The following is a 27,383-nucleotide window of genomic DNA, read 5'->3' on the forward strand; positions in this document are numbered from 1 at the left end:
CCCCCACTTCTCATCTCCATCTACTATTACATCATCTTCTGCACAAGCCTCTTCTCTTTTTAAATTACTTCACTTTACCATTTATAACATGCATATACAACTTCTAGGTAAAAGCGTGTTATTTAATGAATGACAAATTCAGAGGCTGTATGAAGATAGCCCTTCTACGTAAGGAGTTGGAGGGTGAGTGATAGCACGGATCCAAACAATATACTGGTTAATTTTTGTATATCAGAATGAATGCTTTAAACTGCATTCAATATTTTAATTTTAATAAAAAGGCATTAACAATAGCTAGATGAAGGGACAGTTGAGAGGACCTCATATTAGAAGAGCCACAATGGAACTAAGCATTTGTCTAGAATCACAATAATTGCTTCACTTTTATGTTTCAGTCCTTTCCCCTTCCTTTTATAGGTTTTGTCTTTTCAGTTAGCTCCTGCCTCAAAGAGCTTATACCCTCGTACTATCTGTATGGTCTGCACCCAACAAAATGGATCAGTGCCTTTAGGCACTACCACAACATAAAGACTATTGTCTTTAGTCTGGTTAATTACTAGATAATATTACTTCACATAGAAGAACAAATCATCATCAATTTGTTTTCTAAGACCTTAGATACACCTTAAAAGTAGCATTTTCCAGTACAGCCAATTTTTTAAAAAACAGAAAAAAAATTAGTGATGCTAGAAGTATCCCTCACAAGACCCAAAATAGGACTCAGCAGCTACCCTCTCCCCAAAACCTCAGGCTAAGGAAAATACTGATCAAATGCATGTTTTGATTGCTGAGTGAACACTAGTTATTTTTAGCCAGCTATTAAATAAGCTACATGTACAAGCACATATTGCAATTGTATGTTTGTTTGTTTTTTCCTCATTTAAAGAATTACGCAAACACACAAGCAAACTAGCTATGGCTTTTGGCGAACAAAAAATATGAACATAACACGCAACATTCCAAATAAACCTGAATGAAATTTTGTAAGAGCTACAATCTATCTCTATATGACCCTGGGTATCATAAAACAGAACTGAAATCAATGACACGGCATGGAAGTCCACAGCATTTCTAGCTGAGGGGCACCAAAACTCTTACTGCATGTACCCAGAGTTCCAAAACCTAGGCCAAAACATAGGCCTAAAACATAGGTCACTCTAGCTATGTTGTTCACGGGGTGGCAAAAATGTATACCTCGAAGAGGTGTAGTTAGCACACCTAAGCCATAATATAGACACCATCAGGGTGATGGACAAATTATTATCCTAGCTACTGCCTCTCGAAGGAGTAGATTTACTACAGTGATTGAAAAAACCCTTCCATCACTACGAGTGTCTACACATATGAAATGGGAAATGACTGCTGAGGAAGGAGTACTGCAGGGTGTGACATTCTGTGCCTTGGGGGAGCATACTGTAATTCCCCATATTCCTCATTTTCATATAATCGTGATCTTGCATATAAAGTATGCCTTGTAAGGTATCAGGGGAAAGGTTATGATCCGCTGAAAGTCATTTCCTCTATCTATAGATGTGTATCATTAAGACATATGAAGTTATGAGAATTGTATTGTATGGTGGTCACTAAAGCATGCTGCAAGTTGGGGAATCGACCAGATATTAGCTCCCCAGAGGCAACAGCAAGGAAAGTAAACACCCAGGCAGGGTGTCAAACCACCCATCAACAACCATTGTTCAGCAAGGGAGCTACAATGCAATGACTCACCTGCATGAGGCCACACCAAGGGAATTGCTCAACCTTGCTTGGACAGACTCAGCAATGGCCCCCAGACATGCCTGGACTTGTGCTCCCCAGGCACATGGACTGAGGGTATAAAACAGAGTGGACACATACTGGGCCCTTCTCCTGCCCCCACTTTCACTGCAAGCAACTAAGACCCTGAGAAGAAGACAAGACTCCAACAGAGGAGAATGGCCCAGGTTTAAGGAACAAACCTTTATATTAAGGACTGCAATATCCAGTGGAGTGACAAAAACTGCTTAATCTAGTTACTGCCCAGTCTAATAGGGTTGAGAGTTTAGACTGCGTGCTTATATTTTATTTTGGTAACCACTCTGACTTTTTGCTTATCACTTAAAATCTATCTTTGTAGTTTATAAATCTGTTTGTTTATTCTATCAGAAGCAGCATGTTTGGTTTGAAGCGTGTCAGAGATTCCCTTTGGGATAACAAGCCTGGTGCATATCAATTTCTTTATTCAATTGACAAACTCATATAAGCTTGCAGCGTCCAGCGGGCATAACTGGACACTGCAAGATGGAGGTTCCTAGGGTTGTGTCTGGGACCAGAGATATTGGCTAGTGTCATTCGGTTGTGCAATCCAAGGAGCAGCTTATATGCTAGAGGCTGTGCATAAACAGCCCAGGAGTAGGGGTTCTCACAGCAGAGCAGGGTAAGGCTGGCTCCCAGAATCGAGGATCGGCATGACCTAGCAGATCACCAGTCCAGATAACACTAGAGGGGAACATCTCATAAGGATCTAGAGGTCACAATGGATCACAAGCTAAATACGAGTCAACAGTGTATAACTGTTGCAAAAAAAGCCAACATCATTCTGGGATGCGTTATCAGGAGTGTTGTAAGCAAGACACGAGAAGTAATTCTTCTGCTCTACTCTATGCTGATTAGTCCTCAACTGGAGTATCATGTCCAGTTCTGGGCACCACATTTCAGGAAAGATGCAGACAAACTGGGGAAAGTCCGGAGAAGAACAAAAATGATTAAAGATTTAGAAAACATGATCTTTGAGGAAAGATTGAAAAAAATGGGTTTATTTAGTCTGAAGAAGAGAAGACAGAGGGGACACAATAACAGTTTTCAAGTACATAAAAGATTTTTATGAGGCAGAAAAATTGTTCTCTTTAATCTGAGGATAGGACAAGCAGCAATGGTCTTAAATAGCGGCAGGGTGGCTTAGGTTGGACATTAGGAAAAGCTTCTTAACTGTACAACAGGGATCTCAAACTCAAATGACCACAAGGGCCACATGAGGTCTAGTGCTTTGGTCCGAGGGCTGCATCACTGACACCTCCACCCTCACTGCCCCCAGCCCCGTTCCTACTCCACCACTTCCATGAGGCCCCGCCCCTGCCCTGCCTCTTCCCACCTCTTCCCTGCCCCTTTCCACCCCCTTCTCCGAAGTCCCTACCCCAACGCTGCCCATTCCCTGTCACCAGGGGATGCAGGAGGTGTGCAGGGTGCGGCAGGGGGTTCAGGGCAGGGAGATGGGTGCAGAAGGGGTGCGAGCTCCGGCCCAGCGCCGCTTACCTAGAGCAGCTCCAGGGTGGCAGAGGTGCGCATCGGGCAGGCTCCTGGCCCAGCGCTGCTCCAGGAAGCAGCCGGAAGCACGGCCCCTGGAGGAGCGGAGTTGGGCACAGGGCTCTGCTGCTGTTCCTCCAGGTACCTCCCATGAAGCTCCCATTGGCCGTGGTTCTCTGCTCCCGGCCAATGGGAGCTGTGAGGGGGGTACCTTGAAGCGAGGCAACGCAGGAGCCCTGTGCCTCCTCTCCCCTCCCCTCCGGCCCGAAGGGACATGCTGCCAGGGCTTAAGGGAGCAGCGCAGGGCTCGCAGCGCCACAGGGGGCAACCCCAGCCCGCAGACTGTAGTTTGCCCACCTCTGGCCTGGAGATAGGCAGGGGGGCCGGGGGGCTTGGCGGGCCGCACAGAGGAGCCCCACGGGCCGTGTGTTTGAGACCCCTGCTGTACAGGGTGACTAAGCACTGCAATAAATTGCCTAGGGAGGTTGTGGAATCTCCATCATTGGAGATTTCTAAGAGCAGGTTAGGCAAACACCTGTCAGGGACTGTCTAGATAATACTGAGTCCTGTTGTGAGTGCAGGGGACTGGATTAGAAGACCTCTCAAGGTCCCATCTAACCCTGATTCTACGCTTAAGTGCTACAGCTACACTGCCTGTAGTGCTTGTAGTGCAGACATACCCAAAGGCTCGAGTACTCGAAGTTCTCTCGTCTGAACCCCGTATAGATCATTCTGAACACCTCTTTTTGTGACGATGACAAACTAAATTTGAATCAGATACAAAAATTGTTAAAAATAACACTAGTAGTCATCTATAACAAAAAATATCTTAAGAGTTTTTACTGAATAACATTTGTGACTCCCTCAGGCAGTCAGTAACATACCAGTAGTTAACTTGTGTTTAGAAAGTTTTAAAATCCTGTTGCATCCCCCCGCACCATGCCCCTCACTTCACTTTAGCAAAACAAGCAATTAAAGATACTTTAAACGAGCAAAACTGCACAGCAGAGGGTCTGAACTCCTACTGCATTATGACTGCAGGGTGGAGGAATCAATTACAGCTGACATGCAAACTCTGACTTGCTCAGCAACTCTGTATAAACAAATTGCAGCCTGGAGCAAGAACTACATAAATAGCTGCACTTTTGTAATGTTCTCTTCAGGGTACCAATACAACCCTAACAACAGAAGCTGAGAAGCCACCCCACAATTTTATTTTTTTTAATTAAAGAATCATAGGGTCTTTCAAACAGCATTACCACATGCGACTAAAATTTGATTCACCAAGCTTCGAAGTAAGAGATCAAATAGATAATATCTTTATTTTCCTCAACAAATCAGAGTTGATCAAGTATAGGTCCCTTCAGAGGCATATTAATGAATGGAACTATCTTTGAGTAGAAGGATTTTAGAAACTTAATTCTAAGACTTTATATGGTCCAGTTACTGAGACACTACAAAGTGAAATAGTGACTAAATTATCATCAAGATATTGTGAAATGGCAAATAGGGTTTTTTCAGTCGTCATTAGCCATTTGTTAGTGCCAGAAAATGTGCAGATCATCACCAATATCTTACAAACAAATGTTAAATTTACAAACATTCCCATTACCTTACAATTACTTGAGCCTGACATCCTAGAGAGTTATAATACTTGTTGTCTTTGAAAAGAGAGAAGATTGTTTTCTAAAATTACAAAATAACCAGATTCAGATTTATTACTGATCTTGTAGAATGATGTATGTGCTGCATTAAAACACAGTAAATTTGCTGCTTTTGAAAGGTCAAATTCAACAAAGACAGCACTAGGCTTCCATTCTTCCCAGCGAGCTGCTCTTGCAAGACGCTGAGCATCCTTGACACTTTGGAGTCCAAAGAACTCACCACCTTACAGGGTCAAACCCACTTGGAATTTAAATCTATGCAAGTAAAACAGGTTTTATCCAGTAGGCCACGAAGTCTAGAAACAAAGTCTCTCAAACATGACCTGCAAAAACGGGGGTGGGGAGAGAGAGGAGGGATTCCTCCAAACCACCAATTTGGATGCTTTATTGCTTCTTATAATATATAAGGCAGGCATGTCAGATTGTTTTTTAAATAGTTGTTTTTTAAAAAGAGAGGGAAAGGAATGTGTTTCTTTTTACTTTAGAAATACCACAAATGTTAAGTCTTACCTTTCCTTAGCTTTGCTGGATGAGTTGGGGATCTCAGAGATGTATCTAGTGAGCGTTCTCAGCCACTGACTGAAGGAGAAGAGGTGTTGACAAACCTAGTCTAACCATTAAACCTAGACAGGTGTTAATAAAAACAGCCTACTTAATTTTATACAGTCTAAATAAAAACAAATCTCCAACTCAATCGGGTTTACCTTCTTTGGCACTTGTCGTAATCTTACTAGCTCTTCAGCCAGCCAGAGTCCTCCAAAAATCAAGCAGAGAAACTTTCAGACCTTTCACCACATTTAAAAAACCCACAAGACTTTCTGTAGTTTACCTTGAAGACTAACATACAAAACTTAACAGTGCATCTTTATACTGCTAGCTGACCAGCAGGTAGTATTCACAATGGCAAGAAAAGAATCTCACGGAGAAGTAAAAACTCCTAAAGGAGGGTATGTAATTTTCAGGGACTTTTTTTTAAAAACTGTTTATGGAAGAGACTAATCAAAGAGCGGTTTGTTTTAACATTGTCTTCAACTCTAATAGTCCATCAGTTTAAAGCAGTAAGAAGGTGGTGAAAATAAAATGGGAAAGGAAAACACACCTTCTACTTAAATTGCTTAATTTTCTAATTACCAGGCCAACCAAACTTCCTCTAGCTCTAATATGTAACACTGTTTCTCGTCAAATTTTTAGTGAAAGGTGGAACGCCAGCACTTAAAACTACCTAAAGTTTATGTTAATATTTACAGAGCGCTTTGAAGTTGGAAAGTGCTATTAAATGGTCTCACTACAAAGTGGAGATGTCTGAACTATTTTATTGTTAAAGGGCGAAATTCACCTTGTCTCATCGGCCAATACAAGATTCTATGAACTGCTACACCCGGTTAAGGAAAGCATTACCTTCTCTCTACCGAAAAAGATTTATGTTTGTTTTTGGAGTATGCTAGGATTCATAGTACATATTGTAGAAGAGTCTTGCAAACGCGTGTGTGTGTAGGGGGAGGGGTCACTTTTCAATCATTACATCACATTTCCCAGTACACAGTCATTTTCGATACTTCACTGAGCAGATTACAAATGGTTGTCCTGAAGTTACAAACTGGGAACTGAAAAGAGCTAGGCTGCTACACAAAACAATGCCATCTTCTCTATATTTTTTAGTGCTTGATCTAGTCCAGTTTTAAGTGTTCCAAACAGAAAGTCTTCCACTACTTCTCTTAGCCCTCGTCCAGACTAACCCGCGGCATCGGCGGGTTAAAATCGATTGCTCGGGGATCGATATATCGCGTCTAGTCTGGACGCGGTGTATCGATCCCCGAGCGCGCTTACATCGATTCCGGAACTCCATCAATCCGAACGGAGTTCCGGAATCGACGCGGAGAGCCGCGGACATCGATGCCGCGCCGTCCAGACTGGTGAGTACCTCGATTTTAGAAATTCGACTTCAGCTACGTTATTCTCGTAGCTGAAGTTGCGTATCTAAAATCGATTTTAATTCCTAGTCTGGACGTGGCCTGAGAAAACTAAAAAACAGACTAAGAAAAAGGTTTTCATCAATATCAACCTTTAATTTTCCTTTTCTTAGGCCACGTCCAGACTAGGAATTAAAATCGATTTTAGATACGCAACTTCAGCTACGAGAATAACGTAGCTGAAGTCGAATTTCTAAAATCGAGGTACTCACCAGTCTGGACGGCGCGGCATCGATGTCCGCGGCTCTCCGCGTCGATTCCGGAACTCCGTTCGGATTGATGGAGTTCCGGAATCGATGTAAGCGCGCTCGGGGATCGATACACCGCGTCCAGACTAGACGCGATATATCGATCCCCGAGCAATCGATTTTAACCCGCCGATGCCGCGGGTTAGTCTGGACGAGGGCTTAATGTCATCCTACTACCCCCAGAAATATCCCTTTCTATATCCCTACCGGTTTACTTTTCTTACCAAGAAACTCCATCTCAGCTATACAACCCATAAGGCTTTTAGAAAACATTTTATCACGTCATAAATGTCTAACTTTACAATATATTCCGAAGAAAAAAAAAATTTAACATTTCAGTTCCAACAGTTAATGAGAAAGGAAAAGGCATCCCTGAAGTAACAACACTATTAAAATAACTCTAATGTGGCTATACACACTGACTCACAAAGCCCTCCATAAATCAGAACCCTTTGCAGATAAACAAGCAATAGTAAATTACCTTTACTTGGCTCTATTATAAAACAGTTCAGCACCAGTTTTGACTACCCAACATCAGAGTAATAATCCATAACCAAACTCTCTACTAACAGTGATGTAATCTTTTATCAGACAGCTTGCCAGAGTTTAAGCAAAAGGGTTCTGGTGTCTCAGTATGACACAGAACAGTCTTATTGATGAAATTAAAGCAAAGGACAAAATTGTTTTGAAGACAAAGATTTGTTTCCTTAGTAACTGGCATTGCTGACCTGCAGTATACTAGTAATGATTTTACTTCACAAGATAGCCATTAAATTAGCATCTAGATTTTATACAGTAATTTAAAATAGGCTATGTTTGCCTGAAACCTAGCCCAAAGTAAGCAAGATAAAAACCAGCTGGTGTTTCACTTGTGCTTGCCCCAACCTTAAAATGTGAGCTTGAATTCATGAATGGATCTTTAAAGAGGCTAGGAAACAATGTTAAACCTTAATCTTACAGGCTTCAAACTCCTGATATCCAGTAAAAACTGCCAGCATTGCTTCTGGTACTAATTTGCACACAAAAAGCCAGAGTACAAATCAAAACCAGTTTAGAATATTTTTACTTCCAACACAGCAAAAATATGTTTACTAGTCACCACTTTCATAACAGAGCATTACAACATCCCATAAATTAAATGCTTAACACCAAACAGCTCCATACCTGACAAGTTTCAAAGTATACCTTTTAAATAAACTGAACTTAATTTAAAAAGCATTGTTTGATAAAATATGTTCAATCATTGTGCGGCATCTTAACTTTCCAAAACTTAGGCTCCACGTAAGAGTTTTGTTTCATATTAGTTTAACCCAAATTTGTCAGATTACTCCATCAGAGGTGTGAGCGATGACACAACCACTGCTGATTATGAAAGTGTGTATTCATCCATAGACAAACATGTCCTGGTGGCATCTAGCCTAGGTATTTTACATGTGCTACTTGCATATGCCTCCTGTACAGACTTCCTGGATTCAACACGGTATTATTTTTAGAATTTACAAGAGGAAAATAAACCTTGATTTATTCAAGCTTTAGGAATTAAACATCCTTGTGTGAAAGAGGATTTTTATTCCTTACACAAAAAAGGTGACTATTAATGGGGGAATTCACCAACTTAAATATTTATTATATGTTTTAGCCACTTGAGATTTCCTAACATAGTAATGGCAAAACGAATTAGATTTTACAACATAGAAAGAGCTGCGGACCCACAGCTTCAAGGGGTTAAACTAAAGTCAATTACATCATTTGGATTTTTTCCTAAACTATGAAGGGAAACATATCACAGGATCTGAATACATGCAGAAAGAAGGAGAAACATCTTTATTTTTGGCCAACAGTACTCTAACTATTTACTTCTCTCTTTTTAGGGGAATCTGAGTGAATTTTAGCTTTGATGTGAAAGCATACTAACTGCTTCCACAGTTCATCATGTACTTCAGTCCTGACATAACATCCTTGCTATACCACGATTTGCCTCACCTGGCAACTAATCATGTCTGTGATACGTAGAGATGACTATTCAGAGGTAAACTAGATCAATCATCTTGCTTCACTTCATCTGTGACTCAATTCAATCCCTGAGGTAAAATGTTTTAAAAACACATAATGGGCTTACTTTTTCTCAAAAAACCTTACTGGCAACCAATGTAAGTGAATAAAGTAAACTGATACCTGCTTTGTTCCACTCAGTATCAATTATGTAAAGTCATTAATTAGTGTGCAGCATTCATAAATCAGGGACATTGAACAATAAATTCGTTCTAAGTACCGAAGATTTTAAATAGGCTTGACGAATAATTGCAGTTAACTCACGCAATTAACTGAAAAAAGATTAATCATGATTAATTGTACTGGTAAACAAAAGAATACCAATTGAAATTTAATAAATATTTCTGGATTTTTTCTACATTTTCAAATGTATTGATTTTATTATGTGCTCACTATTATTTCTGATCAAAAATATTTGCACTGTAAAAAATGATAAAACAAAAGAAACAGTATTTTTCAATCCACCTCATACAAGTACTGTAGTGCAATCTCTATTATGAAAAAGTAACTTAGAAATGCAGATTTTTTTTATTACATAACTGCACTCACATAAAACAATGTAAAACTTTAGAGACTAGAAGTCCACTCAGTACTGCTTCTTGTTCAGCCAATTGCTAAGATAAACAAGTTTGTTTACATGGAAGCGGGATACTGCTGCCCGCTTCTTATTTAGAATGTCACCTGAAAGTGAGAACAGGCGTTCACATGGCACTTTTGTAGCCGGCACTTAAAGGTATTTATGTGCCAAATATGCTGAATATTTGTATGCCCCTTCATGCTTCGGTCATGTGAATGCCTGTTCTCACTTTCAGGTGACATTGTAAACAAGCAGTGGGCACCATTATCTCCTGGAAATTGTAACCAAACTTGTTTGTCTGAACAAGATGTAGGGCTCAGTGGATTTGTAGGCTCTAAAGTTTTACATTGTATTGTCTGAGTGCAGTTATGTAACAAATAAAAAGAAAAAAAATTTACATTTCTAAATTACTCTCATGATACGGAGATTGCACCACAGTACTTGTATGAGATGAATTGAAAAATACTGTCTCTTTTGTTTTTTACAGTGCAAATTGTTAATCAAAATTAAAGTGAGCACTCAATGCATTGTATTCTGTGTTGTAATTGAAATCCATATATTTGAAAATGTAGAAAATATTCAAAAATATTTTTATAGTATTCTATTATTAAACAGTGCGATTAATCACAATTGATTTTTTTTTAATTGCACGAGTAAGCGCAGTTAATTTTTTTTAACTCGCTTGACAGCCCTAGTTTAAAACTCTTAAATCTTAATGTTATTGCTGTACTTCTTATGGAACGGAGAAGAGATGGGTTTTATGATGGGGTACGTGATGACGGCTGCCACTAATGAGGAGATAATGAAAATGCTACCACTTACCAATAATGCTTAATATAAAAAAGAATAATGTTATAATTAGAAGCTAATACCACTATTACTTGAATGGCAACGTCCAAACTGGCATCCTTTTGTTAATTTACAGCTTTCTATAGAGCACCAGTTATCTATTATATGTTTGATGGGTTACAGATTATTATCCCTCCCATGCTGTGAACCAGAGGAGTAGTAAACAATTCAACTATCCTTTTTCCTAGCCTCTGAGAATGATAGAGGAGGGATAGGATGGTTAGAAGATTTATACCAAACTTTTGTTTGCCTTTAAGGAGAGTTCAAGAACCCAGCAAATAAAAGTGCTTCCCTGGTGGCAACACTTGTTCCCAGAAAACTTGGTGCGACAGTACTTGAGCAACCAGGGCCTGCAACAATTTTTCTTCATAAATGCATCAAAGTCTGATTAACCCTTTAATAAGCAGTCCCCTTCTAAGAACTGTATAAACTTTGTAACTACTGTTATTGATACTCACAGCCTCTTTAAGACTTCCCATTAGAATACACTGATAATTGACAAATTAATGCTAAAAGTGATAATTTGTGCTTGTTAACATGTTACAATATATTTTAAATGAGAGCAACGCCAACTGAATACAAAGCTGAAGTTAAATTCAAATGGGGAACCCAAAATGTGAGCAATTTTGTAACAAAATTAAAAACATTTTCTTTTTAATCTATATTAAAGTAAGATTACATTGTTCTTCAAATAATATCAGAGGCAGTTTTACATCAGTGCTGCAAGGGGATTTTAAAGTTGTAGTTTTACATATTAAAAAAAATGAAAATTTTGCTTTTCACTCTTAACACTATTTAAAGAAAATGGCAGTAATGTGATCTCGTTATTGTTCTAAAATACACTCCTATAGTTAAACACGGGGAATCACATCCCTTCAAGGTACATGCACAGCTCCTATTAATGGGAGCTGCGGAGCCTTGTTTCCCATACATCATTAAGATTTGGCTCTCAATGAGGGCCTGCTCCAGTGCACACTGAAGTCAATGGAAAGATAAAGTCCTAATTGAAGTCAATACTTATCAAGCCCCTTGTCATAGTATTCTATCCCCAATCTGAACCTTAGAGTCCAAAAGCTGGGGTACCAGCATGAATTCCCCTAAGCTTAAATTACCAGCTTAGATCTGATAAGCTGCCACCAACCAGGACTTGGAGTGCCTGGTAAACTCTGGGCCCCCCCAAAACCTTGCCCGGGGACCCCAAAGACCCAGACCCTCTGGATCTTAACAAAAGGAAAGTAAACCCCTTCCCTCACCATTGCCTCTCCCAGGCTTCCCCTCCCTGGGTTACCCTGGAAGATCACTGTGATTCAAACTCCTTGAACCACAACACAGAGAAATCAGGTTTGTTCCCCCTGCTTCTTTTCCCCTCCAGGTGTTCCCTCCCTGGGCTCCTGGAGAGAGAGACAGATTCAAGCTCTGTGAATCTAAAACAAAGGGATTCCACCCTTCTCCCCTCCCCTCCCTTCTCCTTCCCTGTTAAGTACAGATTCAATTCCCTTGAGCCTCAACAAGGGGAAAAAATCAAACAGGTCTTAAAAACAAAAACTTTTAATAAAATAAGAAAGAAAAAGGTAAAAGTTGTCTCTCTAATTTAGATGGTAAAAGTTACAGGGTCTGTCAGCTTATAGAAACTGGAGAAAAAGCCTCCTCCAGCAGAAATACAATTTAAAATACTTCCAGCAAACTACACATTTGCAAATATAGAAAACAATCAAAAGACTATAACCGCCTTCTCTACTAAATACTCACTATTCTGAATATATAAGAGACTGTAGCAGGGAGATTGGCAAGAAACCTGGTTGCACGTCTAGTCCCTTCCAGGACCCAGAGAGAACAAAGCAAAACCCAAAAACAAAAACAAAGGCTTCCCTCCACTGAGATTTGAAAATATCTTGTTTCCTGATTGGTCCTCTGGTCAGGTGTCCGGTTCACTGTTTGTTAACCCTTTACAGGTAAACGAGACATTAACCCTTAACTATCTGTTTATGACATCCCTACAAACCACAAATGTTATTCTTCCGAAAACAGAAATTTGGAGTACGAAGTCCTTTTAAAAATTATATAAATGAACAACCAACGAAAAAATATCAGTGTGAATCCCCAAAAGCGTATCTATCTTTAATTAAGATTTTTTTCCAGGGGGCCATCACAATTCATTGTAATTTCACAACTTGATACCAATTGTCCAGTTTTCCTTTGGAACAAATGGAAATTTATAAAAGGAAAACACATTTAAAATGCTTTATTCATATTTTCATGAGATGTAATGTTAGTTTGCATGGTCTTTATTATCTTAACTTTTTTTATACAGTACTACAAAAATACTGCATATGGCCGACTATTCAACACAAGGATACTATCAGTGCTCTTGCATTTTCTTTCTGAAAGCAGTGAGGTATTGTGTGTCATTCTTTCCACTGATGCCCACCCACTAAGCTTAGTGCAATTTCTTTACAGAGCATTAAAGACATACTTTCATCTTTCTCCCAGCTCACTCTCAAGACAAATAGACAGACTTGCCCTTCCCCCCAAATATGGAAATACTTTGTGCAACTGCAGTTTCAAAATAATTTTGCAGCATCAGTATCACAGAGAAATATTAAAGGCTTTTCATTTTTCAAGGATAAAGAAGTTATCTTATTGTATAAAACACACTTCTTTGTTTTGGAAAATAGTAACTCATCAGGAACACACATAAGTTAAGAATTTTTAAATGTAACACACAAGTATATTTCCTTCTTTTAGATACCCGAGTTTGTTGTGAAATTAGCTAATATAAATGTGGGTTTTTTTAAAGTTGGGGAAGCTGGCTGATATACAGTGCATCGTAAACACTAAGAAAACTTTAAAAAAAATAGTCAGAAATCAATGTTGTGAACATGAAATTAAGTTTTTATTTGTACTCTGGCTTACATATAGCTCAGTAGAGTGAGTATTAAAAACGTCAACTGCTTTTTAATAGCACGAGTATAAAAAAAATAGCCTAAACCTATCATAAGCAGTAGTTATAATTTTAGTCTCCAACAGTGCCATTCATTTAATGTCAGAATGAACCTGAGCTATGTACTGAGCAGGGCGAAGAACTTCAGAGAAGCTCCATTAATTATGTTGCTGAATACGTACTTCATCTGTACACTAAGGTACTACATTCAATTTAATGTCACCTTGGATCCAAATAGATCAACAAACATTTTCTGGCCCAGAAAACTCAGATCAGTTCTTCCCTGTTTTTGTGTAAGTGTTGAGGAAGAATGGGAGAGAAATGTTACAGCAGTGTCAATCACTTTATTAGGTCCTTTACCTTTCCATATTACAAATCACATAAAAGCAAAGAATCAAGCTGCATTATTGTTTTAAGGGCCTTTAGTTCCATATTAGACCAAATTACTTGAATCAATCCCTAACTCTGTACAGAACATGTAAGAAATACACAGCTAGTAATAACCCATCTGATAAGAGATCTTACAAAACGTTAATAGTAATGGTAAATATCACTCAAAACCAACTTAGCTTTATTCAGGAAGTCGTAGAACACTTCATAAAGACAATAGGAAGCTGTTGACAAACTGCATGGAAGAACTGCTTCCTGCAGGAAAAGCAACTACAAGACAGCTGGACTGAGCAATAGTAGTTTCCTCACGCGGCGAGAGGGGAAGTGGTATTACACCACTTTTGTAGGAATTAAGTGGACTGTGTTGTATGATTTAAAATAGGCCAGTGTTGAATATAAAATAAGCAAGTCACACCAGAAATTACATCTACCATACGGATTTGCCCTTTTGAAAAGCTTTGACTGCTATTACTGCAGCAATGCATTTTATCTCTTGCCCAGATGTTGAGATGGTAGCCCCTCTTCATAGTTCATTGAAATGTCAACCTACCACTGGCCAACAGGAAGTGCTTCAAAAGCCATGTTATTGACACACTGACCAATTATGCAATCTTTATTTTATATTCAGTCCATTCTGAAACACTCCTGCTCCGCATGATAATATTGTGCAGGCTAACATCTGACTACTTACTAAGGAGGCAAGACTTATTTTACCACTGATGAACTCTAGCTACATTTCACAGAAGTTTGCAGCTTTAATGAAGTATAAATGCTACCACCCATGACAGGAATGTGTTTGCCTCACAGCTCTAACTCTACTTCAATTACACTATAGAATAATTATGCTAATAAAACTCCTCTTTATAATGCTGATATGAATATTAATCGAGTATTGGACCACCACATACTGGGCAGAAATTTAAACTTACACATGAAGTTTAAATGATGATGCTGAAATGGACTAATGTTGGGATTTCAACACTGGATCCTAACTCAGAATATCCCAGACTGATACATGAGTACAAGAGTTGGTCATTATAACATTTGGCTATTCTGGGTCATTTTCTCACATGCCTATCCCATTGTGAAAATTGTTGCATTTGCAGTTCTTGATCTTTTCAACAAGTGAAATTTCCATACTGTATTTAACTGTCCATAGGATAGACAGAGTTTAATTTAATTTTTTTATATATTGTATAATTTTGATGGATATCAATATTAAGCACTTTTTGTTTTTCTCTAAGCTGCACAAAATAATGGGTTTTAAACTTTTTAAAATTTGTATCGATTTAAATTTTCACAGTTGTGTGAAATTATGGGGAGTAAGACAATAGGGGTCAAAATGTTAAAACTTTTAATCATTAAAACACAATTGTCATCATATGTCAAAATATACAAAGTAAATATCCTTAAATAAAAACTTTTTTTTTTTTCAAGAAGCATTTTTCTTATTTTTCCTATCTGTAAATTTGAATTATCATCACAGGAAATATCTGTCTTTGGTTTGGATGTGTATGGTGTAATCTATGTTTATAAACATTTATCCATAAAAAACTAATCCTTCCAAGCATAAGTATAGAGTGCACTACGATAACCAACACCACCGGGCTGACCAACAACTGAAGATATGTCTAATACTTTCATCTATTCTGTATAAATGTACAGTACTTCTATTTACTGATTTACCAGAAAGGAACTTGCTTTCATGGAATGGTTTCTGAATGGGGCAATGGGAACAAACAGCAACAATACCAAACTAGTGAAGAGGCTGAATACCTGGATGAGGGGCCAAAACTCTGCATATTGTAGAGGGAACCACTTATTCACAAACAAGAATTGCTTACAGATTCCAAGGCCAGAAGAGAACATTGTGATCATCTAGTCTGATCTCCTGTCTAAGGGCTTGTCTACATCAGAAAGTTGCAGCGCTGGTGAGGGAGTTACAGCGCTGCAACTTAGGAGGTGTACACATCTGCAGGGCACCACCAGCGCTGCAACTCCCTGTTTGCAGCGCTGGCCGTACTCCCGTTTTGTCTCGGGTGTAGAGGATCCAGCGCTGGTAATCAAGTATAGTCACTTACCAGCGCTTTTCTTGACCTCCGTGGAATAAGCAGGTATCCCAGCATACCTGAGGAAGCCTCTGGTAATCAAGCTGGTCTCCTTCCCCGGCTTGCTCTCGCGTTCCCCGAACCCCGAGCAAGCAGGTCTCCTTCCCTGAGGTTTGCTGGGTGGTTCCGGGAAGGCGAGAGCAAACCGGGGAAGGAGACCAGCTTCGCCGCGGTTTGCTCTCGCGTTCCGCGAACCCCGAGCAAGCAGGTCTCCTTCCCTGAGGTTTGCTGGGTGGTTCCGGGAAGGCGAGAGCAAACCGGGAAAGGAGACCAGCTTCGCCGCGGTTTGCTCTCGCGTTCCGCGAACCACCCTGCAAACCGCAGGGAAGGAGACCTGCTTGTTCGGGGAACGCGAGAGCAAACCGCGGCGAAGCTGGTCTCCTTCCCCGGTTTGCTCTCGCGTTCGCCGAACCCCCGAGCAAGCAGGTCTCCTTCCCTGCGGTTTGCAGGGTGGTTCGCGGAACGCGAGAGCAAACCGCGGCGAAGCTGGTCTCCTTCCCCGGTTTGCTCTCGCGTTCGCCGAACCCCCGAGCAAGCAGGTCTCCTTCCCTGCGGTTTGCAGGGTGGTTCGCGGAACGCGAGAGCAAACCGCGGCGAAGCTGGTCTCCTTCCCCGGTTTGCTCTCGCCTTCCCCAAAACCCCTTGAAGCCGCCCAACAGCGCTGCAGTGTGGCCACATCTAACACCACTTGCAGCGCTGGTTGCTGTAAGTGTGGCCACTCTGCAGCGCTGGCCCTATACAGCTGTACTAATACAGCTGTAACAACCAGCGCTGCAAAATTTTAGATGTAGACATGGCCTAATACAGGCCAGAGAACTTCCCCAAAATAACGCCTACAGCATATCTTCTAGGAAAACATCCGTTCTTGATTTTAAAATTGTCAGCAATGAAGACTCCACCACAACCCTTGGTAAAATGTTCCAGCGATTAATTACCCTTGCCACTAAAAATGTATGCCCTGTTTCCAGTCTGAATTTGTTTAGTTTCAACTTCCAGCCATTGGATGATGTTTTACCTTTTTCTGCCAGACTGAAGAGCCATTATTAAATATTTGTTCCCCTTATCATAAAATCAAAGAATATCAGGGTTGGAAGGGACCTCAGGAGGTCATCTAGTCCAATCCCCTGCTCAAGGCAGGACCTATCCCCAGACAGATTTTTACCCTAGTTCCCTAAATAGTCCCCTCAAGGACTGAACTCATGACTCTGGGTTTAGCAGGCCAGTGCTCAAACCACTGAGCTATCCCTCCCCCCTGGAATCAAGTCAACCCTTACTCTTCTGAACAGATTGAGTTCCCTGAGTCTATCAGGCATATTTTCTAATTCTTTAATCATTCTTGTGGCTCTTCTCTGAACACTCTTCAAATTATCAACATCCTTCTTGAATCTGGACCCCTCAGAACTAGACACAGTATTCCAGCAGCAGTCACACCAGTGCCAAATACAGAGATAAAATAACCTCTCTTCTACTCAAGATTCCCCTGTTTATGTATCCAAGGATCAACAAGCCCTTTCGGCCATAGCATCACACTGAGAGCGCCTGTTAAGCTAATTATCCACCATGACCCCCAAATCTTTTTTCAGTTACTGCTTCCCAGAATAGAGTCCTCCATCCTGTAAATATGGCCACATTCTTTGTTCCTAGATGTATATATTTATATTTAGCTGTATTAGAGCACAAAAGTCATATTAACAGCAAAAGTCTGGATACACTTACTTACGTTTTGAGAAAACTCAAAAGTATAAATAGACAAATTGCCAGTTTAAATCAGCTTCCAGGACCTATACATGTATTCTATCTAAAGTTCAAAATAACTGTTCTAAGAAAACTCCTGAAATATACATTAGCTTGTGCTAAAAAGGAATTCTTCAAAAAAATTCTTTACTGTATGTTTTTGAAATATCCAAAGTGTTTCACTGGTACTCAGATTATAAAGATAACACAGGTAATTCTGAACTGCAATGAGGCTTGTGGGCTACACCTGTAAGGGACAACAAATGCTGATCTTCAAGTGTGAACAGAGCCTTCTGAACTATTCTCATTAGACTTTCCCAAAGCACAGAATCACGCAAGGAAAGTAGAAAGAAAACAGCCTATTAAGCTGTTGAAAATCTCCCCAGGTCAGCATGGGACCCAGCAGGGAGAGGTTCAAAAAGTACAGCCTTTATTTTTCTTCCTAACAACCTGGTTTGTTTCCACTCTTTTCCCCTTCAAGACACATCCTTCACAGCTAGCAGCTCTTTCAATCATTTACTTTGGATGTCTGCTTGAGAACAAACGACCTTGCTCATGCAGATGAGTTTGCCAGACTTGTGTGTACTTTCCAGTCTCAGGCTCTTTATTGTTCTTGCTGAAACCTGACCCTTTGAAATGGATACCAGGACACCAAGAAAGGACAAAAAAGGAAACATGCAGAAAAAAGGAAAAGATTTTCTGTAGTAATAATGAAACTGTAGAAAAATTTTCCAAGATCAAATCCTTCCCTCTGCTTTCACCTGAATGAGCATAATTAAAGAATCAATTATAAAAGTGTATTTAAGTGTAAAGACATTTTGCATCTCTTATAAAGCAATAAAACCCTTTCTATAAAATTGAAATAGTCAACAATTACTAAAAATAGAAAGAAATACTACCAATTGTGCAATTTTAAATCCATTACATTTGATCTGAATTAGTAGCCTGTTGTGTTTGCAGTTCTGCCCTATTACATAAGCTAGTTCGTAAGAATTAAAGTAGTACAGTAAAAAAAAACAACACAGTTTTGATCTAATTTCAGAATTTATGTTGAGCGCCTCAAGACCCAGTGGGAAATAGTCTCAGCTGGTGTAAACTTGCCACCTAATTCCAAGAAGTTCAAAGGTGCAATGCCAATTTACACCAGCTGAGGATCTGGCCTAACATGTATTATTCAGTGACACTGAGAAAAATCAGAGCTACATACTCTTTGGCTACTGCCTATTTTCAGGTTCTTAACACAGAATAATCTCCCAAAGAATTCAGGCTTGAATGCTTTATTTTGGTAAACATGACAGAGAAGTCTACAATAATCTTAAAGCGAGCAAGGTATGACTACGCAAATGCTTTATTTGGTTCAAGTAAACTAGGATTATATATATATGCTTTATTTTCCCTAAATTCAAAATGGCAAATAATGGGCTACTTGGAGCCTTCCAGTTTAACAAAATGCTAAAAATAAGTAAAGAAAAATGCTAAAAATACAGTCCAAGTATTTGAAGGCCAATTATATGTCGTGGTGCTCACTCTTTCAGAAAGGAGGATAGGCTCCTGCTGCTTTAGAAACTACACCGAAAAACACTCTCTAATGGATTACATATCACACTGCTGGCATGTGTAGGCTCTTGCCAGTTATAGAAGAGGGTATGCTAATTTCAGTACAGGAAAAAAGCCAAATGTGCGTGAGTAAGGAGCAATTTTCAAGAATTTTATGAATTTTCCCTCTCAAGCCAAACAATGTAAAATTAATTTAAAGAACAATAAACTCCAACCCTGTAATCAGATCCACGTGCCAATGGACTCCGCATGGGCACAGGAGTCTGCATGCGTGGATCTGAATGCATAATCAGTGCCTATATCATTGCACTTTGAACAATCAGATAAATACTTTACTCCTCTCACTACAATATCTGTGCCAAAGTTACTTAACATTAACATCCATTTTATAGCAATTTGTGTGACATTTCCATTTATTTTGGCCTGAAGGAGAACTTTATGCAATTCAAAATATTATATACATTCAAGTGATTTTTAAAACACAAACACAGAAAACAACCACATCATATTTAAGCAAATGAAGAATAAGACACATTTAAAACACACAAGATTTTCATAAGAGCTGAACACTCACACCTCCAGTTGAAGTCAATGGGAACTGCAGGTGCTCAGTACTACTGAAAATCATGCCCTATAGTTTTAAAATAAATTTTACACTAAATGAACTTTAGTAAAGATGCAGCAATTCCTACACACAGAGATTCTTGAACATGGAACACAAACTTTGTTAGGAAATTCAGCTAACCTTTTTTCGAATAGATTTTACTTACTTCAGAAAATATCTCTGGCCAGATGGTGTCTTAGCCATCTCCCAACCTGGTGGCAGAGGTACATCATCAGGAATCTCAAATGAAGACTGGCGGAGATGTTGAGAAGAAGGTGAAGCTCCAGGACCAGTCACTACTCCAGAGGGGGTAAGTGTCCCTGGAGAGACAGCTCCTAGCTGCAGCGAAGCTGGAGAAGAATGAGCTCGGACATGTTGAGGAGTCAAGGCTCCTGCTGACCCTGCATCAGTGCTGGCCTGTCAGGAGTTAAATTGTTATAAGATATTTTACTTCAGCAGAAACATGCCTGTTGGAATACAATCTACTTTTAACTTTATTGAATGTTTTCCAGACAAGCAGGCAAATATGTTTTTTCTAAAATTCTACTTATTCTGAAGTTGCTAACATTCAAGGATGTAGCCCAAAGTAGATTACTTAAGAGCTAGCTTGTAAAACTTTTACATATACCTATAGAATATTAATTTTAAAGGTTTCTCATTCTTGTTTAGTTTTACTTTGTATGCATATAAAAAGCCATTTTCTTTGTGAGGATCATACCTTAAGACAGGGGCGGGCAAACTTTTTGGCCTGAGGGCCGCATTGAGTTTCCAAAATTGTAGGGCAGGCCGGTTAGCCGAGGCTATATCTCCCTAAACAGCCAGGTGTGGCCCGGCCCCCACCCCCTACCTGACCCCTCCTTCTTCTCGCCCCCTGACAGACACCCCCCTATCCAACCCCCCGTTCCCTGTCCCCTAACTCCTCCTCTCATTCCTGACTGCCCCCTCCAGGGACCCCTGCCTCATATGACCACCCCTTCTCCCTGTCTCCTGACCACCCTCGGGAGCCCCTGCCCCTGACTGCCCCCCACTGCCCAATCCAACCCCCTCTCTCCTTCCTGACTGCCCCCGGTGCCCCTGTCCCCATTCAACCCCCATTCCCTGCCCTCTGACCACCCCGAACACCCCTGCCCTCTATCCAACCCCCGCCCCCCTACTCCCTGCCCCCTTACCACACTGCCTGGACCACCGGTGGCTGGCAGCGCTACAGTCGTGCTGCCCAGAGCGCCAGGACAAGCAGCTGCACCGCCTGGCTGGAGCCAGCCACGCCTCCGCGCAGCACAGAGCACCGGGTCAGGCTCCGGCTCTGCAGCTGCACTGCCCCAGAAGCTTGCAACCCTGCTGCCCAGAGCATTGCACCTGCAGCAGAGCAAGCTGAGGCTGCAGGGGAGGAGGAACAGCAGAGAGGGGCCGGGAGGGGCACGAGTTCAGGGGCAGGGCTGGGGACCATAGTTTGCCCACCTCTGCCTTAAGGCCTGATCTTATCCCCATTCTTCAAAGGGTACTCCTATCATGCCTGATTCACAGTTCCCTTGCATACTAAATTGGTGGAAATGACTATGCAAAGTGGGTGTAAACTACTACTCTAAATTATTGGTGTTATACACATATCTTGCACAGATGTAAATGACTACTCAAGTCCACTGGCTTCAGTGGGAGTTCAATATGAGTAGCGACTACAAATTGGGCTCCAAAGGACTATTTCATTACAGTACAAGATATGATATGCAAGAAAAGGGCTCCCAACCTTCAAGTAAACTGTACTTTAATTTATGTATGGTGCATATAAAAAGAGAGCAGTACTAGCCACAGCCAGAATGTGGACAAACAAATCAAATTTTCCAAGAATATCCCTGCAAACCTTCCTCAACCCTGGCTCACAAAACCTTGGGTCCTTCTTGAACTGAGGACAGTGAATCATGTTAAAAACTGTGTTGTTTTTCCTGATATGGACACAAATCCACGGAGAACAAAAAAAAAATAGCTATGAAAACTATATTTAAATGTTGACATATATATGAGGGCATTCACTTCCCATGTACAGTAGGATAATTTGCACACCTACATTTTACTATGTAAATGTCAGCCCTTGCTATGCCACTGTACCTAGGTATAGCAGAATACATGGGGCTCATTTATGAACTCAGATGTGTACACCCATCCCATTTCTCATTAAATCAGCTGCTGTGCCTTATGATGTAATAGCATGCAAACTCTCAAAATCAGAATTTGGCCTATGTTATACAATTATCCAGTGTCTGCATTTTGCTAAAATTTGTAAAAAGCAACCATGTATTGGAAGGACATAACTCACTCAAATGCGAAGTATTTGGTTTTCTGGATTTTAACCAAATACTTAATATTTTCCTTACCTAAAAAAATATAAAGATCTCAAGGTGGATATTCTTATGGCAGTATCAGACAAGAGCCAAGGAAAAGGGACACCACCACCACAATCATTTTAAAATGAAAAGGCCAACAATTAACCCAATAATCCAATGGCTTCAACTGGCTTTTAACTACATGATTTACTACAATACATGGTGCTGGCTGATTTTAGTACAAAGTAACAAAGATTTTAGCTAAATTGTGTACTCCAGTAGCATTTGCAATGTACACACACAGCCCCCAAGCTTTTAAGGTGCATGCTATATGGATAGATATTAATAACAGGCACCTCATACAATACGTAGCTGCATTTACTGTCGCCTTAATATGTACTCAACAGTATACATGATTACAGCATCTAGCTATAAATGATTGCTGAATACCTATTAGTATACATTTGTGCATAAGAACACAAATGTTCACATAGTAACCTTCTTCCCAAATCTCAAGAGTTCAAACAGGCTGTTACCAGCCACTCCAAATGGAACTAACTCTGTGAATCAATAATTCATAGTTCTGTAAGTTACAAGAACGCACGAATCAAGAAATAACCCATCCCCGCCACTTTCTATTTTCTTTGCAGTCCTTTAACTCAGGGGTTCTCAAACTCTGGGTCAGGACGGGGGTCCCTAGGTTATTATATGGTGGGTTGCAAGCTGTCAACCTCCATCCCAAACCTCACTTTGCCTTCAGCATTTATAATGGTGTTAAATATATAAAAAAAGTGTTTTTAATTTATAATGGGGGGGTCGCACTCCGAGACTTCTTTTTGTTTGGTTTTTTTAATATTTGGAAAATGAATCAACTCCTGGGCTGAGAGGATATGCGCCAAGGTTTAGCTTAGAGTAAATTTTTTACAGCCGAGTTGTAACTCCTTCCAAACCAGAGTTTAATAATGGAAATGTTGACAGACCCTTAACTACAGGAGTACCAGGCACCAGGGTAATACAGAGCAAATCTCTTTTCTATTGGCTACACAGATAAAGTGACAATAGCTTACAATAAAGTCTATTTTATAACTTAGCAACAAAGTTCATTGCTTAATAAAAACATTTGAGCAGAGAGGCAGTTTACAAAAATTTAGTAAACAGCAGCCTAAATATTAACTTTTAGTCATATTTGTATCAACACTTCAATCTTGGCACATGAGTCAAACTGCTTAAAGAACAAACACTGTTAGAGACTTATTATGGGCCCAATCCTGCAACTCTTTTTCAGCCTGTACTTTAGGCTTGCAGGATTATGCCCTGTGTCTTCAGACTACAGGACTGCAGAAGGCAAGTTATTTCAGTTCAATCTGCAGATATTGTTAATTAAATGGTACTTCAGTAAAGCTGAAAGGTGATTAGTACCAACAGGGACCGAAAAACCAATGCACTGGAATTAGCTTCTGATGTGGGAAATGTAATCCTACAGAGTGCAATGATGAAATGGTGGAAAAGCCACATCCATATTGTTTTTTTAAAAAGTTTGGACACAATCCCTTTATCATCCTCTCCTCCTCAGCCTCCACTCAGATAAATAAACAGTGTGAAGATTACATCAGAGAACCAAATCCTTTTGTTCTTTCAAGTGAAAGATTTCGAAGATTAATTTTAGGGGCTTTAAATCCCACTCTCCCGACAAAAGCTGGAAAACAAGAGAGCAATTATTGGGTGCCCAAGAAGGCTGCTGGGGAGTGAGAGGCCCTGGCAGAGACAGGGCCTAATATGAACACCACAAAAATCAGCTGTTGAGATTGGTAACTCCTGCTCAGAACTATTTATAAGATTTCCCAACTAAAATCCCTAAGAACCCCAGAAAGCAGGCAAGAAGAGGGGTGCACCCCCTCCCAGTAAACGGGGGAACTGCCTCACAAGAAAAGGACTGAGCCCCCTGCAAAACTCCGGAATGCAAGAGTGGAGGGCGCTCCCTTCCCCCCCCCACACACACACACAGGGGAGAGGAGGGAGGCGCTCCCTTCCCCCCCACACACACACACACAGGGGAGAGGAGGGAGGCGCTCCCTTCCCCCCCACACACACACACACAGGGGAGAGGAGGGAGGCGCTCCCTTCCCCCCCCCCCACACACACACACACAGGGGAGAGGAGGGGGGCGCTCCCTTCCCCCCCCACACACACACACACAGGGGAGAGGAGGGGGGCGCTCCCTTCCCCCCCCACACACACACACACAGGGGAGAGGAGGGGGGCGCTCCCTTCCCCCCCCCCACACACACACACACAGGGGAGAGGAGGGGGGCGCTCCCTTCCCCCCCCCCCCACACACACACACACAGGGGAGAGGAGGGGGCGCTCCCTTCCCCCCCCCCACACACACACACACACAGGGGAGAGGAGGGGGCGCTCCCTTCCCCCCCCCCACACACACACACACACAGGGGAGAGGAGGGGGGCGCTCCCTTCCCCCCCACACACACACACACAGGGGAGAGGAGGGGGGCGCTCCCTTCCCCCCCACACACACACACACAGGGGAGAGGAGGGGGGCGCTCCCTTCCCCCCCCCCCACACACACACACAGGGGAGAGGAGGGGGGCGCTCCCTTCCCCCCCCCCACACACACACAGGGGAGAGGAGGGGGGCGCTCCCTTCCCCCCCCCCACACACACACAGGGGAGAGGAGGGGGGCGCTCCCTTCCCCCCCCACACACACACACAGGGAAGAGGAGGGGGGCGCTCCCTTCCCCCCCACACACACACACAGGGGAGAGGAGGGGGCGCTCCCTTCCCCCACACACACACACAGGGGAGAGGAGGGGAGGGGGGCGCTCCTACCCCCCGCCCCCAGGGCGCTAACGATAGCGCCAGGAGAGCTCCCAGCTGCGCCCCCGCCCGGCCGCCCCCTCACCTGGCGCGAGTGGGCCTTGGGCTCGGGCGGCTTGAAGAAGGAGTCGGGCAGCTTGCGGAGCCGCATGGGCAGCGTGTGCGGCACATTGGCGCCCTTGGGGTTCATCACCGCGTTGAAAAGCGCCTCCAGGTCGGTCTCCGAGTCGCCCCGCACATGCACGATCTGGTGCCCGGCCGGAGGAGGCCCCGCGCCCGGGGTTTGCCCCGCGCCGGACGGGGCGCCCGGCGGCGCCTGTTGCTGCGCCGGGGGCTGCGCTTGCTGCTGAGGCTGCCCGGGATCCATGGCTCCGCGTCCGTACCGGGGCTCGGCGACTCAGAGCCCGGGCTCCCCACCCCGCATACCCCGCTGCCCAGGCCGGGCCTCCCCCGCTGCTGCTGCTGCTCAGCCCCTCACAGCCGGAAAACACAACCGGCAGCAGCAACTGGCAGAACAAGCCCGACCGAGCAGTAACTTCCCCGAGCCCGGCCCAGCCTGGCCGGCGCCTCTGCCCCAGCGGCGGAAACTAACTCACACAACACACTAAACAAAAGTTCTGAGATGTGCCCGCCCGCATCACTCCACAGCCAGCTCCGCCCCTTTCGAGCCCGCCCGCACTGTATCCTACAGCCAGCCTCTAGCAGAGTCCTGCTGCGCCCGCCCGCACAGTATCCACTCAGAGACGTCGGTTTTTTTCTGCGCCCGCCCGCACAGAATCTGGCAGACTCAGTGGCCGCTATCAAGTCCTGTGCGGACTCCTGCCCGCACATCCAGGAGAGCCAGGCCTTTTGCACCCGCCCGCCTCATTTTTCAAGCATCTACTCCCGCCCGTCTGCGTTCCCCTGCAACACAGAAATCCATGCATCGAAAAGTTAAAAATAAATTCCTCCAAACTTCCATACTCCTGTTGCGCCCCTCCCCCCCGGAATTGGGAAGGAAAAATAGCACCCCCTCGCCCCCAGAACGGCGTGCGGGAGAAGAGATGCGACTTCTCCGAGCCCTGCCCCCAGGAGGGGCACCGCTCCCCCCGCCCCAATCCCCTGAACGGGCGCGGGAGAAACCAGTCTTCCCACCGCCCCCCTTTCCACCCACGGAGTTAGGCAGGGGCGGGGAGGGGCGTAAGTGAAGGAGAGAAATGGGATCCCTTGCCCTCATCCCCAGGCTGAGAGGGGGAAGAGCTGGAACCCGCCATCGCACAATGGAACCCCACCCTCCTCGTAACTCCTACATTTCACTAAGGACACTAATTTTGCTACGGAGTGACGGTTCTGGGAGAGGGTAAATGACACAGAGAAAACATGAGTCCAATGGAAACCTGCTTTTCAGTCCGTTTAACCCAAGAGGTTAGATTCAGTATGCTTCATAATACAGACCAGTGAGTGTATAACAGCTCTCATTTATTAACTAAATTAGGTAAAATGAAATTTATTAAAATTAGTGACAAAAAGAATAACAGTTTTAATATATTTATTGAGGCTTTTGAAACACAACAGGTAACAAAATATAGGGGGTTGAAAGAGCAAGATTCATGGACCCTTGTAAGAATTCCATGCAAGTTAATGTAAGTCATATTCAGACAGTCTGATGCACTCACTATGGCCCCAATCCTGTAAAGATTTATGTATGATTAGTTCCATTGCCTTCAAGGGAGGCTTAGGCAGCTATATCCATAAGTAAAAAGTATGTACAAGCATCAGTGTTTGCAGGATCTGAATCTTACAATTAAAATCAATTTAGCAAGAGCAAAGACTTTGTAAACATTTTGTATAAAATTATGATTTATCTGTGAACAGAAAACATTCCTTCTTAATAATTCAACAAAAACTATGGAAAATGTATATCACAGTTCACATTTTTGCATAGCCAGGCAATGTGTATTTCATTGAAGGGAATGGAACTATGGAATTTTTAATTAATTCCATATAGAAAGACGAGCTCCTCCATTCCATTATACTGCTAATACGTAGAATTGGACATTAAGAATAATTAGTTAAAAAATAAGCTCCCACCAAAAGAATGGTACAAAACATGAACATGTCGTTTCAGAGGATCCACAATCAAGTAGGCAAATGTCTGTTCATGGCTTTTGGTTGAAGGATAGCACATACCGTTTTCATCCTGAGGGGGGGAAATGTAGTATTAATAACAAACTAGATATATACTACAATCATTAAACAGTTTTATTTGAACATTATG

General features: G+C 42.2%; 2 protein-coding genes across 16 annotated transcripts in view; both read right to left on the reverse strand.

The window, feature by feature from the left end:
- Positions 1-25,760, reverse strand: part of YAP1 (Yes1 associated transcriptional regulator) — a 153,896-nt gene extending 128,136 nt beyond the window's left edge. For 3 of the 12 annotated variants that reach the window (XM_050941512.1, XM_050941514.1, XM_050941511.1), the window contains exons 1-2: positions 25,212-25,760; positions 20,140-20,390 (exon numbers count right to left, since the gene is read on the reverse strand). In XM_050941512.1, the coding sequence (XP_050797469.1) occupies positions 20,140-20,390; positions 25,212-25,493 (533 nt within the window). In that variant the 5' untranslated portion in view covers positions 25,494-25,760. The remainder of the gene's footprint in view (positions 1-20,139; positions 20,391-25,211) is intronic. The other 9 variants (XM_050941555.1, XM_050941533.1, XM_050941544.1 and 6 more) reach the window with 4 other exon arrangements.
- An 879-nt stretch (positions 25,761-26,639) lies between these two features.
- The window catches only part of CFAP300 (cilia and flagella associated protein 300), a 32,371-nt gene continuing 31,627 nt past the window's right edge, over positions 26,640-27,383 (reverse strand). For 3 of the 4 annotated variants that reach the window (XM_050942284.1, XM_050942278.1, XM_050942295.1), the window contains exon 7: positions 26,640-27,305. In XM_050942284.1, the coding sequence (XP_050798241.1) occupies positions 27,174-27,305 (132 nt within the window). In that variant the 3' untranslated portion in view covers positions 26,640-27,173. The remainder of the gene's footprint in view (positions 27,306-27,383) is intronic. The other variant, XM_050942304.1, reaches the window with a different exon arrangement.

This window comes from Gopherus flavomarginatus, chromosome 1 (assembly GCF_025201925.1).
Source record: "Gopherus flavomarginatus isolate rGopFla2 chromosome 1, rGopFla2.mat.asm, whole genome shotgun sequence".
Lineage (NCBI taxonomy): Eukaryota > Metazoa > Chordata > Testudines > Testudinidae > Gopherus > Gopherus flavomarginatus.